We start from the raw sequence: 16,567 nt of genomic DNA, 5'->3' as shown, positions 1-16,567 counted from the left end.
GTGTGTGTGTGTGTGTGTGTGTGTGTGTGTGTGTGTGTGTGTGTGTGTCAAGCTGGACCCCGTGGCCCCAGTGCCGCCCCCTCCATTGCTTTTACTTTGGTGCAGGTACATCCCTTGGGCGTGGACCCCGCCGGTGAGCAACAATAGGCAGGGTGGGGCCAACGTCCGGGCTCCTCCCCGTCGGTTACGCAACAAGGCGGAGCGAGGTGAAGGCTCCTCCCCCTCGCGTCAGCCAGACACTCCAGTCCCCTGCCGGCACAAGCCGGTCCCCGCCCAGCCGGCTTCCGCCGGGAATGAAGAGGGTTGCGGCTGGCTCCGGTCCCGAGGACCCCACGCGCGTCCGTGGAGCCCTCGAGCGGCTTCTAAGAGCCCCTCCCACCGCTCTGAGCCCGGTAGAGTTTGCTTCTATTGTCCTCTCGACCGCGGGCTCCGGAACACGCGTGTGACCCCACTGCTGATGCCCAGGCTGCCGTTGTGCCACTGTCACACAGTGCACCCCTCCGCCCCATGGAGCCGCCCGCTGGTGCCGCGGCGACCGTAAAAGATCCTGCGGCCAGAGACCATGACCCCGTGAACACCAAGGTCTCGGCGCCCGCCCCGGACCCCCGACCCAGGACATCGTCACAGAAGGCGGGGCACTCGTTACAAGATTGGGACACCATAGCCACCGTGGGTGAGTGAGAACTGAGTGAGAACTTGTGCGTGGGGACGCGGCTTGGGAGCGACCCTCGGATTTCTGTTTCCCACACACTCATTACTGGGCCTCCGGAAACGGGGCAGCCCCACGTCACAGAGCTTTCAGGAGGGTGACTTCACCTTAGGGACTCCGTGGCTCCCTACTGGGGTGCTAGCCACCCTTGGGACACCACGCCCGGCCTCCCTGGCGCTTGCGCACCCGCTCATGCCTAAGATTTCTCGGGATCGCATACAGCTTCCGCACTGTAGACCCTTGGCGGGACTCGAGGGGACGCGTGACCCCCAAGGGACCCTTCGGGGACGTTTTCCCAGCATCTATTGTGCGCCCGGGTCTCGTTTTTTCTTTAGTGGCTCCAAACTTGGTACCCCCGTGACCCCGCAAGCTGCTAGGGAAGCCGGTAGATCCCCAAAGGTGCTGGAGTGCTGGGGAGGGGGGCTAGGATCGTGCGAATCATGGGCGCCAGCTTCCCAAGTCTGAAGCCCAGGAGTCCCGGGCTTCTCAGCAACCTTGGTCGCTAGGACAGTTGTGGCTGGTGTGTTGATTATTAGGAAAGTGTTCCGGGAGGATGGAGGAAGGACAGAGGGAGGGATTGGCGCCCTCCGATCAGCTGTGAGCAGAGATTCTAGAGGCTTCTGCGTTCACCCTGGTGTTGGAGGTGAGAAAGTCAAGTCAGGGTTCAGAGCCTGGCTGAGGGATGATAAACACTTTGTCAGTTGAGCGGGTGAGATGTTAAAGGAAAAAAAAGTGAAGTGGGTAAAAGGGCTTTCGAGTTTGATCCTGGTTTCCTCTTAGAGGCTGGCTGATACTCACCACATCTCGGCTTTTGATTGACTTTTGAGGGAAACTGAGCTGGTTGAATGTCGTTTATTTATTTATGATGTATTCTAGGCTGGCCTTTCCATCACTGTGTAGCCAGGATGACCTTAAACTACACATTCTCCACCCACCCCTCTTTCTGAGTGCTGGGAACCAAGCCCCATTCCACCACAGATTGGTTATGGGGTGCTGGGAACGGGGACCGCCCTCTATATTTTTGAGACATTGACCTGAAAGTTACTGCATAACCCAAGCTGGTTGGAGATGTCAGACAATCCTCCTGTCTTAGCTTTCCCAGTGCTGGGACCTCAGGGACTCATTCACAGGCACTTGGCACCACAACTGGTTCTCTACCCTTTTCTTTCTGTCTTTTTCACCCTCTACCGCAACGCCCCATCTTGGCACCTTAGCTGGTTCTTCTCTCCTTCCTTCATTTTTTCCTTCCTTCTGCTTCTTCCTTTTTTGTGTTTGTTTGTTTGTTTGTTTGTTTTTTAAAACAAGGACCCTCTCCATAGCTCTGGGTCTCTAACTCCTAGAGATGTGCATTCCTCTGCCTCCCAAAATGTTAGGATTAAATATCTGTGCCACCACACCTGGCTGTTTTGTTAATTTTTACATTCACTTATTTACTGTGTGAACGAGGAGAAGGGGCAGCACAAGTGTGGGGTCAAGGTTCAACTTTTAGAAGTCTGTTGTTTTGCCAAGTAAGTCCATGGTATCAAACTGAAGTCCTTAAACTTGGCAATAAGCCCGTTGGTCTGCTGAGCCCTCTTACTGGCCCACTGTGTCCCTAACATAGACCTCATGGGACATCTTGGGAGCTTCCTTGTCCTGAAGTCCTCCAACTTCTTCACCTTTCCCTTACTGGGACCCTGTTCCTTCGGATCCTTTTAGAAGGACCTGGGCGCACACATCATCCTCCCCTCTCCCCCATTCATCCTTTCATATATACACACATAACTGAGCTACAAGCGCTCTCTTCACTGAGCCCTCACATAAATTTAGATGGTTTCTCTGACAAACAGTTTTGCGGGTGTTTGAGACAGGATTTCCATGTGTAGCCCTGGCTGTCCTGTGCAGACCAGGCTGGACTTGAACTGCAGGTGCCTAACAAGTACATATCACCCAAATTACCATGGAACATCTCTCCCTCTCCCTCTCCCTCTCCCTCTCCCTCTCCCTCTCCCTCTCACACACACACTCACTCACCCACTCACTCACTCACTCACGAAGACAACTCCTGCATCCCTGGTCCCAGCACACACTGAGTTCTCCAGGAAATAAGTGTTGATGCTTTTATCTCTGACCTAAAGCTCATTTCTCCATTCATTAGGAGACTCAAGTAGAGAACATTCCAGGCTGGGGATGTGACTCAGTGGGTACAGTGTTTATAGCTTAGTTGAGATAGTGCTTATAGCTTAGTTGGGATGGTGCTTACAACTTGATTGGAAGACTGCTTGTGAATCCATGGGTACCGTGCATGTGACTCAGTAGACAGAGTATTTATAGCTCAGTGGGTAGAGTGCTTGTAGCTTAGTACAATGCTTGCATTCAGTGGGTAGAATTAAGTGGGTAGAGTGCCTGTAGCTCAGTGGACAGAGTGCTTGTAACTCAGTGAATCTCAGATGTAAATTTGCTGTACAGACCCCCTCTGTCCAGCAGGTCTTCTGTACTCTGGTTTCCCTGAACTCATTTGTGATCTCTTGTGTCCTGTGCCTCAGTTTACTGTTCAGTGCTTCCATGGCCTTATGGAAAGCCAGTACTAAATCTTCAGTCTTACAAGGGCAGAAGATCTGCAGTCTATCTGGATGGGAACATCCTCTTTAGACAAAGGGTCACATGAGAAGCTGTCAAATGCTCTGACAGATCACTACAGACTAGTGTCTTTTACACTAGAGAAGAATTACTGGGGGGTCCTGTGGGGGTGGGGGGAGTTGGCATCTGAGGTACATTGATGCCATCTGGTAGTCCATAGTGACATTAATACAAATTTAAAACTATCTAGGAGACACTTGGAGTCCAGATCATTGAGGAGGAAGGATCCTGTGCATGGGTGGGGACCCAGAGTGCTTAAAAGGGAAAAGAAATCAATTACACATTAATATTGCCAGTCACCAGCGTTCATCCCTACTGATGTAAGGAGAGCAACTATGTCATGCTTCTGCTTCCATGAAATCATTCCCTCTGCAAGCTCCACTCTTACCACCATACAACCCTAGTCATTAGTAATGGTGTAGGCTGTGGGATTTGCATTAACATTCATGGATATTCAGATGTACACTTTGTATATACACACCCACATTGTACAAGGCCAGCCTCTGCCTGTTTCTAGACCAGTCCCATTGTGCAGAGGAGAGATTGTATTCACCCATAGTGCACTTGGCTGTTCTCTTGCAAAGTCCCTAAAGGTGGAATGCTGTGCACAATGCCTCTCACCATGTCATCACCTCCCTGAGTGCTACCTTCTAATTCCTTGTGGTTTATGAGATGGGGCCTCACTGTCATTCAAACCAAGCATCCACTCCAACAGAAACTAAAGGATCATGGGTTGGAGGGATATGATCACAGGATGTCCGGAGCACCCAGTAGCAGGACATGGTTGGGAGGGTCTTCTTTGAGGTCTGCAGGAGATGGGGAGTAGGGGACTGATGGACCTGTACCTCATATTTCCACCTTGGACAAAGGATAACAGGTGAGCCTACCCACTCTGTGCCACCTTGGATGTCTCCTGTTCTGTTACCCTGACTGAACCTATCTGGGCCATCTTGAACCCCATCCACCCTGAACCATCTTAAATTCTACCTAACCTGTGCCATTTTGCCTTGAAGCTATGTATGCCATCTTGAATAGCACATAACCTTTGCCATTTGAATGCTACCCACCCTAGACCTTCTTAACTAAACCATCTAGAAACCCATCCAAGGCAGCCATCTTGAATTGTTCACTGCCTTGATGAATTCTTTCAGGTTTCTTTTCCTGACTGTTTTCTCCTGATGGTATAAAGAATCTGTCCTGTCCTCCTTCTCAACCCCTAAACCTTGTCTGTGTATCTGTCCATTTCCTGCTCAGCCCTTAGCATCCTCATCCTGAATCACCAAGGGTGATAAACCCCTCTCTCCCTCCCTCCCTGCCCCCCCTCTCTCCCCTTTTCCCTCCCCCTTCCTCCCTTCCTCCCTCCCTCCCCCCTCCCTCCCCTCCCCCTCTCCTTCTCCTTCTCCCTCTCCCTCTAAGAGGCACTTGTCCTGAGTCACTGGTGGTCCTAGTGTGAGTTTCAGGATGATTTTCCTACAGGGGTAGGGCTGAATTGGGGACATCACCCAAAAGGAGAGCAGGAAGTCACAGCGTCAGTCACGCAGGCCAATGCTTCTTGCTTCAATATCCTTTATAGCCTGGATGCTCTAGTCTTAGTCTAACCACACACTAAGGCCAGCACCTCCATTCTCTTGAGGACTATGCATCCTTAGGCGTTCTCTGTATTGACATTTTCATTTAATTTTATTTTTGAAGTGCTGGGCATTGAATATAGAACCCCACTCACACTAAGAAAATTTCCTACTCTCTCTTAAGTCTCCTCTGTCCTTCCCTTTTCTTTCCAGAGTCTCCCAGAGTAGCTCAAGCTTTCCTGGAACTCACTGTGTATTCCAGGCTGCCCTCAAACCACTGTTAATCCTTCTGCCTTACTTTAGAAGTGCTAGGATTAAAGCCCCACTAGGCTGAATTTATGCAAAGTTTGGGATTGAGTCCTGGGCTTCATGCATACTACACTTAAATATCCTACTTTTAGTTTTATTTCCTATCTAAAATAACCACCATGCCATCACACTTCCTTTATTTTAAAAAGATTTCTCCCCGAGGCCGAGGGTGGAACTCAGTTGATACAGAGCTTGTAATTCTGTGGGTAGGGTGCTTGCAGCTTAGTGGATTGGCTCTTCCTGTGGGAGGCCATCCAACCTAATGACACACTGCTGTACCTGATACTTGGCTCCTTCAGGAATTATATGGGTTGTGTTTCCAGTTCACTCTTCTGTTTATATTTTCCTTTCCGAGGCTGGGGTTAGAATGTGAGGGGAATAGTAATAATAATAACAACAACAGTAATAACCCCTTATTATTATTATATCTATTATTTGGGGGGATGGACTGGAACCTCATGCATGCTAGGTAACCAGCCACTGAGCTGCTACACACACAGCCCAAGAGCAAACTTAGTAATAGTAGTATCATCACTATTTTTTTGTTTTTTACATTTATTTTATTGCATATAATTAGTAAATATTCCATTTAATACAATTATGTTGTCAAAATAAAGCAAGAAATAGCGCTATGACTCAGTGTTGACATATACCACAAATGATAACATAAAACTCCAGTATAAGAGAAACACAAAAATAGAAAAAAATATATATATATCCAGTGTTCTAATTTTATGTACAGTTTTAAGTGGGGGTAAATTTTTTTTTGTTTTTTGTTNCTGTCCTGGAACTCACTCTGTAGACCAGGCTGGCCTTGAACTCAGAAATCCGCCTGCCTCTGCCTCCCGAGTGCTGGGATTAAAGGCATGCGCCACCACACCCGGCTGAGTGGGGGGTAAATTTTAAGCATTTCTATTTTTTTCCAATTTTTTATTGCATTGCTATTATTGCTCTTATTGTTGCTGTGTGAGGTGTGTGAGGTGCCAAGGAACTCATTTATGCCAGTCCTTAGTTCCAGCACTTAGTTGCAGTCCATCCTTCCTGCCTCTATATCAGATGCTCTATTGACCTTGGATAAAAATCACAATTTCCCAATATGATGGGGAAAAGGAAAGGACTTGCATCTATCTTCACAGCCTACTGCAGTTGTTCCTGCTTGTGCATGTTGGATTTTGAAACCCAGTTCTGGGTACCTGGGCCACTTCTATGTAACATCTTCCTCAGCTAGCCCAGGAGCCTTGTTACCCACATAAAAATTTACACTTCCCCCTCACCATATCAGACACAGAAAGTTACTTCTGAAAGGTTACAAGTGTCCATGGATGGGGCACTTAACTACCATTTGTAGAGCATGTGTGTGAACTAGATATTCTTCCTCTGAGGTAGTCATTTGGGGTTTTTGTTGTTGTTGTTGTTTATTTGTTTGTCTTATTGGCAAAGGCAATCCTTGTGGTGTGGAAGGCAACCTTGGAATCTGTAAGGGCTGTAAAATAATTTGCAATGAATTTAGGTGTTGTTGTTTGTTACCTTGATGACCTGTGACCTCGAAGTCACCTTACAGGTCAAGGGACTCTGCTGTAGTGACTGGTGTAAATGGCTGGGGCATAAACATCAAAGATGGAGTGATTTTGTATCACATAGGGATGCTGGGACATTGACTGGGATGGGCATATTCAACATGCATTTGAGTGAATGTAGGTTGTGTTGATGGCTTACAACCAAGCAATTGGGGGTGGAGGAGGGGTAGGGACAAGCAACTTAGGTTTGGGTCCAATGACAACACAAGTCTTTTTTACAGACTTTGAATATTGGTGTGGAATGTGTATTAGCTAGCTTCCCATTGCAGTGACAAAGTCATAAAATTATAAAGAAGACATTATAAAATTATAAAGAAGAATGATTTGTAGTGGCTTGTATTGTCAGAGGCATCCATCCATGGCTCTGTTGGTTTGGACCTGTGGAGATTTAGAGCATCATGGGAGCTTGTGGTAGAACAGAGCTGCTTACCATATAGCAGTACGCATAGAAAAGAGAAGATGAGTCCCAGTGTCTCTCTCAATGGCATGCCCCCAGTGAGCTAAGTTTCTCCCACTAGGCAGTAAATAGCACTTTACCCTGAGACTTTCTGGTACTTTTGCTTGGCTTTGTTCTGACAGCCTCTGGCAGTTGGCACTCTGCTGCCCTGTTCTTTTCCACGGTGTTAGGTTTCTCTCTCGGGTGCTTTGGCTCTGTGTAATCAACACCACCAGCTGTTTCTGCACCCACAGGTCTCAGGCACAAGTGTGAAGGAAACAAGTCAGCAGCCCTCTGATGCAGAAGCCATCCTGTGGACTGCGCATCCGCAGTCCAGCTGTCACAGGCTCTCTTCACCTGCCGTACTTTGAGCACAAAGGTGACATGTGATCCACCAATCAGAAGCACAGGCAAGGGTTCCAATGTCAAGACCCTTGCTTTTCTCATTTTACTGTGACAAAATGCCTGGTAATAGGAATTTAAGGGAAGAGGGGATTATTCTGGCTCAGACTGCTGCTGGTCCATCATGGAGGCAGGAGCATCAAGAGGGAATGCTGGGGCTCAGCTTACTTTCTGGATCCAGGACCCCAACAAAGGGATGCTGATGCCCATATTCAGGGTAGGATTTCCTACATCAGTGAACTAGATATTCGGGGGTACCTTGGAGCAAACTGAGGTTATTTTAAGCATCTTCAGCTTGATTATCCCGTTCCTCATTGAAATTTCTATAAATATTCTCACCCACACTTTCTTTTTTTTTTTTTTAAAGATTTGTTTATGTATGTGAGTACATTGTAGCTCTCTTTAGACACACCAGAAGAGAGTATCCGATCTCATTATGGATGGTTGTGAGCCACCATGTGGTTGCTGGGAATTGAACTCAGGACCTCTGGAAGAGCAGTCAGGTCAGTGCTCTTAACCGCTGAGCCATCTCTCCAGCCCTCACCCACACTTTCTTTTTTCTTTTTTTTTTTTTCCATCTGATCCACTGAAGGCCAGTCCTGGCTTCCACTCAGGGCCACCTATGACTCTGTGTGCCTCCTCCATTCCTGTATTCTGTGACAGGAGTCTCCTGACTGATAATTACCTTTTCTTTAAAAACAAAACAAAACAAAAGAACAAAAACAAAAACAAAATAAACCTAAGCACCCAAGACCTATTTTATATCCCAATTAATTCATTGTAAGCTTAGATAGCAGAAGTCAAAAAAAATGTTTTTGAGGCTGGGCATGACGGAGGATGCCTGTTGTCCCTTTTAAATAACTTTAGTACTAAACATGGTTTTTGTGGTTATTGGGCTGTTCAGCCTGATGTCTAGCTGAGTGTCCTTCTTGATCCTGCATCTGGCTCTAGCTTGCTGTGGGGAGCATTCTGTATTTTTTCCTTTTTTTTTACTGGATATTTTCTTTATTTACATTTCAAATGTTATCCCCTTTCCTGGTCCCCCCTTCCTGCAAAACCCCCTTTCCCATCCCCCCTTCCTCTGCTTCTGTGAGGGTGTTCCTCCACCCAAACATCCACTTCACCGCCCTCACACTCCCTACACTGGGGCATCTAGCCTTCATAGGACCAAGTGCCTCTCCTCCCATTGATGCCCAACAACGCCATCCTCTGCTACATATGCAGCTGGAACCGTGAGTTCCTCCTTGTGTACTCTTTGGTTGGTGGTTTAGTCCCTGGGAGGTCAGGGTGCAGGGGCATCTGGTAGGTTGATATTGTTGTTCTTCCTGTGGGGTTGTAAACCCCTTCAGCTCCTTCAGTCCTTTCTGTAACTCGTCCGTTGGAGACCTTGTGCTCAGTCTAATGGTTGGCTTTGAGCATCCGCCTCTGTATTTGCCAGGTCCTGGCAGGGCCCCTCAGGAGACAGCTATATCAAGCTCCTTTCAGCAAGCACTTGTTGGCATCCACAATAGTGTCTGGGTTTGGTGACTGTATATGGGACGGATCCCCAGGTGGGACAGTCTCTGGATGGCCTTTCCTTCAGTCTCTGCTCTACACTTTGTCTCCATATTTACTCCGTGAGTATTTTGTTCCCCCTTCTAAGAAGGACTGAAGCATCCATACTTTGGTATTCCTTCTTCTTGAGCTTCATGTGGTCTGTGAATTATATCTTGGGTATTCTGAGCTTTTGGGCTAATAGTCACTTATCAGTGAGTGCATATTTTTTAATGGTGAGAAAAGAATGAAATTTTATGAGGATTGCATTTTTTTGGAGTACATAGCTTTTCTACATCATAAGACAGAAAGCAGCTGTGTTTAAAGGTTGGGTTGGGGAGGCAGGTGGGGGATGGATGAAGGAATGGGGGAATGGATGTGGGTGCGTGAGGGTGGAGGAGTTAGTATATAGATTGAAATGGAAGAGAAAGAGTAAGAGGAAAAGAGGACAAGATGGATATGGAGCTGGAAGAGAAAAGGAACACAGGGGGCGTAGGAAGAGATGCAGATGGAGGAAGATGAAGAAAAATTAGGAGGGAAATAAGGGAAGAGATGATGAAAGGTCAGAGGAGGCAGAGCGTTCAGTGGAGGAAGAAAAGCAGGAGGAGCAGAGAGATTCAGAAAGAGAAGAAGCAGAAAGTCTTGGAAGAAGGGGAGGGGAGGGGGTAGGAGACAATGGAGGCAGGTAGAAGTAGAAGAGGAAGACGTGGCAAACAGAGAGAGCAAGGATTCAAAGTTCCCCACCAGGAGTCACCAAGTCCAGCATTTCAGCTCTTCCCATGGCTGTGTTTCAATCTCCAATGCACATAGAAGGCAATTATTTGTTTTAGGTTTTAGTCATTATTATTATTACTGTGCATATTTGTGATTATAAGCAATAGCATGCTTGTGGACAGACATCACAGGAAACTTTGTTGAGTGACTGTCCATCCATTCCCTAAAGCGAACTCTTCACCCTCAGAGCCATCTCCCTGGCCCCTTGATTGACAGTTGTGTGTGAAAAAATATCTATATAGAACTCAAGTACTCATCTAAGTTTCTTTTCCTGTATTTATCTTTAAGGCTCCAGATTGGCATGGTGTCCATTCCTCGGGTATGTTTCTTTTTCCTGATCCTTGACTGGATGCATTGTCTTCCTCAGGTACTGGAACCTTTGGCCGTGTAAACCTGGTGAAGGAGAAGACAGGCAGGCGATACTGTGCCTTGAAGATTATGAGTATCCCAGATGTCATCCGTCTGAAACAGGAACAACATGTGCAAAATGAGAAAGCAGTCCTGAAGGAAATAAACCATCCCTTTCTCATTAAACTGTGAGTTCCTGGCTCCTTCCTTCTCACCTCCTCACCTCCTCGCCTCCTCGCCTCCTCACCTCCTCACCTCCTCACCTCCTCACCTCCTCGCCTCCTCACCTCCTCACCTCCTCGCCTCCTCACCTCCTCGCCTCCTCACCTCCTTACCTCCTCACCTCCCTAGGGTTATTCTCTCAAGAGTGCAATGTAGGGGTGGTGCCAGGGCTGTAGCTCAGTGGATAGAGTGCTTTTAGCTCAGTTGGTAGAGTGCTTGCAACTCAGCTAGTGCTTGTAGCTTAGTGGGAAGAGTACTTATATATAGCTCACCTTATGGAATGCTTGCAGCTCAGTTGTTAGAGTGCTTATAGCTCAGTGGGTAAAGTGCTTGAAGCTCAGCTGATACAGTGTTTGAGTAGCTTAGTGGGAAGAGTGCTTGCAGAGCAGTGGATAGAGTGTTTGCAGCTCAGTTGGTAGAGTGCTTGCAACTCAGCTAATACAGTGCTTGTAGCTTAGTGGGAAGAGTATTTATATATAGCTCACCTTATGGAATGCTTGCAGCTCAGTTGTTAGAGTGCTTATAGCTCAGTGGGTAAAGTGCTTGCAGCTCAGCTAATAGTGTTTGAGTAGCTTAGTGGGAAGAGTGCTTGCAGAGCAGTGGGTAGAGAGTGCTTTCTTTATCTTGCATTTACAGGATTCAGCAGGTGGGTTAAAACCTATGTCAAAGTGACTTAGTGCTATAGAGATTTGCACTTGGCCTGCATGCTGTATTCACAGCATGGCAGAGCACACTGTGTATCTGTCCAGCTGTGGGAACACAACTTAGCAGGTCTTTGAACTTCAAAGGATGATATGCATGCTACTTAACACCTTTAAAGTCTTATACTCTGTCTTTTAACTGTGAACACTTGTGAAGTCATCCATCCAACTTGTGCATGTTGCCTATGAACATGGAGTAGTCAGTCTTGAGGAAACATGGGATGCCCAGCATAGTGGGAAAGGCTTCAAATGGCTGATGAAAATATCAGCTTACATTGCTGCAGAAATCTGGACTTATTTACAAATAGTTTTAACAAGAGTCAATATTAGGCTCAGCCTACTGTGCATGGCACTATTCCCAGGACAGGGAAAAATGTATGATAAGCTTCAACTATCAATTGGCACAACCCAAAATCCACTGGGAATGGTTTCACTGAGGGATTTCCCACATCAGTCCAGCTTGTGAACATGAGTGTGAGAGTATTCTAATTGATGATTGACATAGGATTCCACCCACCATGGGCAAGATGAGGGTGTAATGTCAATTTGACACAGAAAGTTTGTGCTCTACATGCAGACCATGACCCTTCACCTTGTGCTTTCATTCTTTATGTCAGAGGTATAACAAGAAATGAAGTCTGGAGTAGGCTGCACTGTGCACTCTTGAAAGGTCCAGTGTCTCTGGGTGCCCTACTGTGGGTGCTGAGAGAAGAAGCCTCTCATCCTAGGGGCTTATAGTCAGAGTGCTCTGTAGACATTGTTTTGTACCCCTGGAGAGCAATGATGTTTCTGGATGAAAACCTTGTAGTAGTTGGGTGGGAAATATTTGCATGATATATGATAGATAGATAGATAGATAGATAGATAGATAGATAGATAGAATATGTAGATGATAGTAGATAGATGTAGGTAGATGATATAGATGATAAAGATAGATCATGAATGGAAGGACAATAGATGGTAGAAAGGTGATGGATGGTTGGATAGGTTAAATAGCTAGATAATAGATAATCGATTGATAGATAATGATAACATGCATACATACATACATACATACATACATACATACATACATACATACATAGTATTGACAGTGTTGGTGAAGGTCCCACCTAGGGCACCACCTCTTAGCATATACTCTCCTTGTGAACTCCACCCTCAGGTTGTCATCACAGTTTTAGCATCCTGTGATATTCTAATATCAACCTGCATCCACAGTCCATCTAAGCACAACCTTATGATCTGGGTGAACTGACATCAGATATCGTATCAAACATCTTGATTACTTGCTGGTGAGCTTTGATTCTGTTGTGATAAAACAATGACTAAGAGGGACTGAGGGTAGGAAAGGGTTAACTTGGTTACTTGGCTTTCAGTTTGCTGTCACAGGCCATCTGAGAGGAAAGTCAGAGCAGGAACCAGAAGCAGAAAGCTTTCATCCAGTCCTAGAACCCAATCCATGGTGGGTGGAGCCTCCTATGTCAATTATCAAATGGGACACTCCCCATAGACACCCACAGGCCAATCTAATGTGGGAAGTGACTCACTGAGACCCTACCTAGGTGACTTCAGGCTGTGTTAGAGCTGACAGCACATCTTACCCCTGCTAGGGAATGGTGCTACCCTCTATAGGGATGATCGTCATACTTCAATCAACTAATCAGCTGAATAAAGACCCCCCCATAGACATGCCCACAGGCTATGATGATATGGGAAATTCTTCACTGAGTACCTACCCAAGTGACTTTGGGTCATAAACGTGACAGTTAAACCTAACCAGGACATATGCACACGTTTGCATTTGTTTATGTGTTTATTTTGATATCTGTATATTTTGATATTTGCATAAATGCACCTGTTAGTGTCTGTGTATACCAGTATATTAATAGGAACATCTACCTCTGTATATCTGGAGTCTGTACACACATCTTGTCATCATTGTCAATCACCAACATCCATCCATCCATGAGTATCCACATCTGAGCACTCAACTTATTACTCATCATGCTCTCTGTTGTGTCTCTCAGGCTTTGGACAAGCCATGACAACCGCTTCCTGTACATGTTGATGGAATTTGTGCCTGGAGGAGAGCTCTTCACCTACCTGCGTAATCGTGGGCGATTCTCATCAGTTGCTTCAGTCTTCTACGCCACAGAGATTGTGTGTGCCATAGAATATCTGCACTCGAAGGAAATCGTATACAGGGATCTAAAACCTGAAAACATCCTTCTGGACAGGGAAGGACATATTAAACTGACAGACTTCGGCTTCGCCAAGAAACTGGTGGATAGGTGAGTGGGAACAGTCATGGGCTCATCAAAGGTTAATTATAAAACAAAGGTTTGATTTACATGGGTGGACAAAAAGGGGCAGAAGATGTATGGTGGGCTCTGGTGTGATGCACTTCTCCCTCCATCTATTTAGATGAGTTTCCCGTTTCTTTTCCCATTGGTATAGTAATAAAACCATCTTTAAAAAGCAGATTAAGGAAGAACAGGGATAAAGGTGCCAACAGGAGCATGTTTAGAGGACAGCTGTTTACATTGTAGCCACATATAGGAAGAGCAAGCAGGAAGTAGAGCAGGGTTATTGTCTTACTTAAGGTTTTACTGCTATGAACAGACACCATGACCAAGGCAAGTCTTATAAGGACAACATTTAATTGGGGCTGGCTTACAGGTTCAGAGGTTCAGTCCATTATCATTAGGGCAGGAACATGGCAGCATACAGGCAGGCATATAGTGCAGGAGGAACTGAAGAGTTCTACATGTTCGGCTGAAGGCTGCTAGAAGACTGGCTTTGGGACATCTAGGACAAGGGTCTCAAAGCCCAATACCATACCACAGTGGCACACCTACTCCAGTAGTGTCCACTCCCTGGCCAAGCATATACAAACCATCACATTCCACTCCCTGGCCCCCATACAAACATGAGTCTATGGGGGCCATGCCTAAACATAGCATATTAAAAAATACATTTAGTCCAACTTCCAAAGTCCCCATAGTCTATAGCAATCTCAANAATGTTAAAAGTCCAAAGTTCAAGGTCTCATCTGAGATTCATCCAATCACTTAACTGTAATCCCCAAATCAAGGCAGGAAACCAGCTGGGCAAACTCGAACTCTGCATCCCCATGTGTGATGTCAAAGGAGTCTTCAGATCTCCAGCTCCTTTTTCATCTTTGTTGACTGTAATAAATTTCTTTTCCTGGACTGGGTCTACTCCCTGTTAGCAACTTTGCTCAGCATGTATCCCATGACCCTGGGATACATCTTGGGGTCTCCAAGTCAACGTCAGCTTCACAGCTTCTTGTTCCAGTGTCTGGGATCTACACATGATCTTCTGGGCTCCTCCAAAGGACTTGCTGCATCACTTCTTCAGCTCTGCCCTCTGTAGCACTCCAGTCTCTGGTTGACTCCACTCCACTGCTGCTCCCATTCTTGGTGATCATCCCAATATGCTGGCATCTTCCACTGCAACTAGGCTTCACCGATAGCCTCTCACAGACTCTCTTCATGGTGCCAGGCCTCAACTTTGCATGGCCCCTTCAGTCCTGGGCCATCAACTACAACTGAGACTGCACCTTCACCAATGGCCTGCCATGGCCTCTCACAGTGCTAAACTTCAGCTGCTCTCCATGACCCCTTCATACCTTCAAAACCTGTACCACTTGGGTGATTCTTATGCATCATCAAGTTGAGCTGCAACATGACATACAACCTTGGCTACCTCTGAAACACAGCTTCTTTGTGCTCTCAGAAAATACTTCTCAGAAGATGTCACCTCAGTGATGCTGATCCTAATCACTGCTAATTTCTTAGCTCCAGCTAACCAGCACCAATTGTCCCTGTAGTCCCTTTTATTCTTGACTCTAAAGCTAGAGCCTCATGGTTGAAACTGCCAAATTCTGCAGCTTGCAGGGCTGGAACATTCCACCACCCTTATTCTATTAGCAGCTTTCTGTTTTTCCAACTCCCTCAAGGCTTGGCTGTCCTCAAACTTGCGCTGTAGATTGACCTTGAACTCAGAGATCTGCCTGGCTCTGTCTCCTGAATGCTAGGATTAAAGGCATGTACTACCATTCCTGTATTTAAGCTTTTCTTCACCTAAAACTTGCTCTGTACCAGGCTGGCCTTGAATTTAGAAATGCTTGGCCTTTTCTCCTGGGATTAAAAGTATGTACCAGCATGTCTGGGTCTAAGCTTTTCATAGCCACTGTTTCTCAAGATCAAGATCAAAAGCCTGTGTCTTTTAGCCTCAAGATCTGGATCACAAGTGCACCCTCCATTTCTAGATTGTAGTTTATTCCAGATTAAAAGTCCACACTATTCCTTGTTCAACTGCAAACACAAACAGTAGGTTTAGCTAAGGTGGGATCTTGCCGTGAGATCACCACTCCCTTAATGTCTTTATCTCCTTGAACACAGGATTCAGCTCCATTTCCCTTCCTGGAGTCCCTTTATAACTTGGACCATACATTTTATATTTTTCCTTTCTAAGCTTGCTTCACTTGTTCAAATCACTCTTCATGAGACTTAACCAGAGAACAAAGTCTCTGTTGGGCTTTTTGAGACTTCCTTTGCCAATGCAATTACTATAAATCTCTTTTCCTTAGCCGCAGGTAGACTCTTCAGACAAGGGCAGGAAGCAGCCCCATTCCTCACCAAAATGCCACAAAAACAATATCTCCGCCACGTATTAAAATTCTTCTCCTCTAGAACCTCTAGAGCCAGGCTTCCACAGTTCAAATCACTCACAGCAACAACATCTTCCATATTCCTACTTGGATGGCCCATTGAGCCCCACATAAAGCATTCCAGTGCTTTCCAAATACAAAGTCCCCAAATCTACATTCTTCCAAACAAAGGCATGGTCAGACCTATCACAGTAATATGCCAGTCCCTGATACCAACTTCTGTCTTATTACTGCCGTGAACAGACACCATGACCAAGGCAACTCTTATAAAGGCAACATTTAATTGGGGCTGGCTCACATGTTCAGAGGTTCACTACATTATCATCAAGGTGGAAGCATGACAGCATCTAGGCAGGCATGGTGCAGGCAGAACTGAGCTCTACATCTTCATCTGAAGGCTGCTAGAAGACAGGCTTTCGGACATCTAGGATGAGGGTCTCAAAGCCCATGCCCACAGTGATACACCTACTCAAACAAGGGCACAAATACTCCAGCATTTCCACTCCCTGGGCTAAGCATATACAGACCATCACGTTTTAAAAAAAAAAAAAAAAAAACCTTGAGCCCCACTGCCACTGACATACTTTCTCCTGTGAGGCTCCACTTTACCTAAAGTTTATCCAGAACCTTCCCAAACAGAGCTGCCTGCTGGACCAAGTGTTAAAATACCTGA

General features: G+C 46.1%; 1 protein-coding gene across 2 annotated transcripts in view; it reads left to right on the top strand.

Moving 5' to 3' along the window:
* The first annotated feature begins 245 nt into the window (after nucleotides 1-245).
* Prkx (protein kinase X-linked) overlaps nucleotides 246-16,567 on the top strand; it is a 28,501-nt gene continuing 12,179 nt past the window's right edge. The window contains exons 1-3 of one of the 2 annotated variants that reach the window (XM_021187639.2): nucleotides 246-673; nucleotides 10,295-10,463; nucleotides 13,226-13,489. In XM_021187639.2, the coding sequence (XP_021043298.1) occupies nucleotides 508-673; nucleotides 10,295-10,463; nucleotides 13,226-13,489 (599 nt within the window). In that variant the 5' untranslated portion in view covers nucleotides 246-507. The remainder of the gene's footprint in view (nucleotides 674-10,294; nucleotides 10,464-13,225; nucleotides 13,490-16,567) is intronic. The other variant, XM_029534432.1, reaches the window with a different exon arrangement.

This window comes from Mus pahari, chromosome X, assembly GCF_900095145.1.
Source record: "Mus pahari chromosome X, PAHARI_EIJ_v1.1, whole genome shotgun sequence".
NCBI classification, from domain to species: domain Eukaryota; kingdom Metazoa; phylum Chordata; class Mammalia; order Rodentia; family Muridae; genus Mus; species Mus pahari.
The sequence above is the reverse complement of the archived record's forward strand: the minus strand, read 5'-3'. Positions and strand labels throughout refer to the sequence as shown.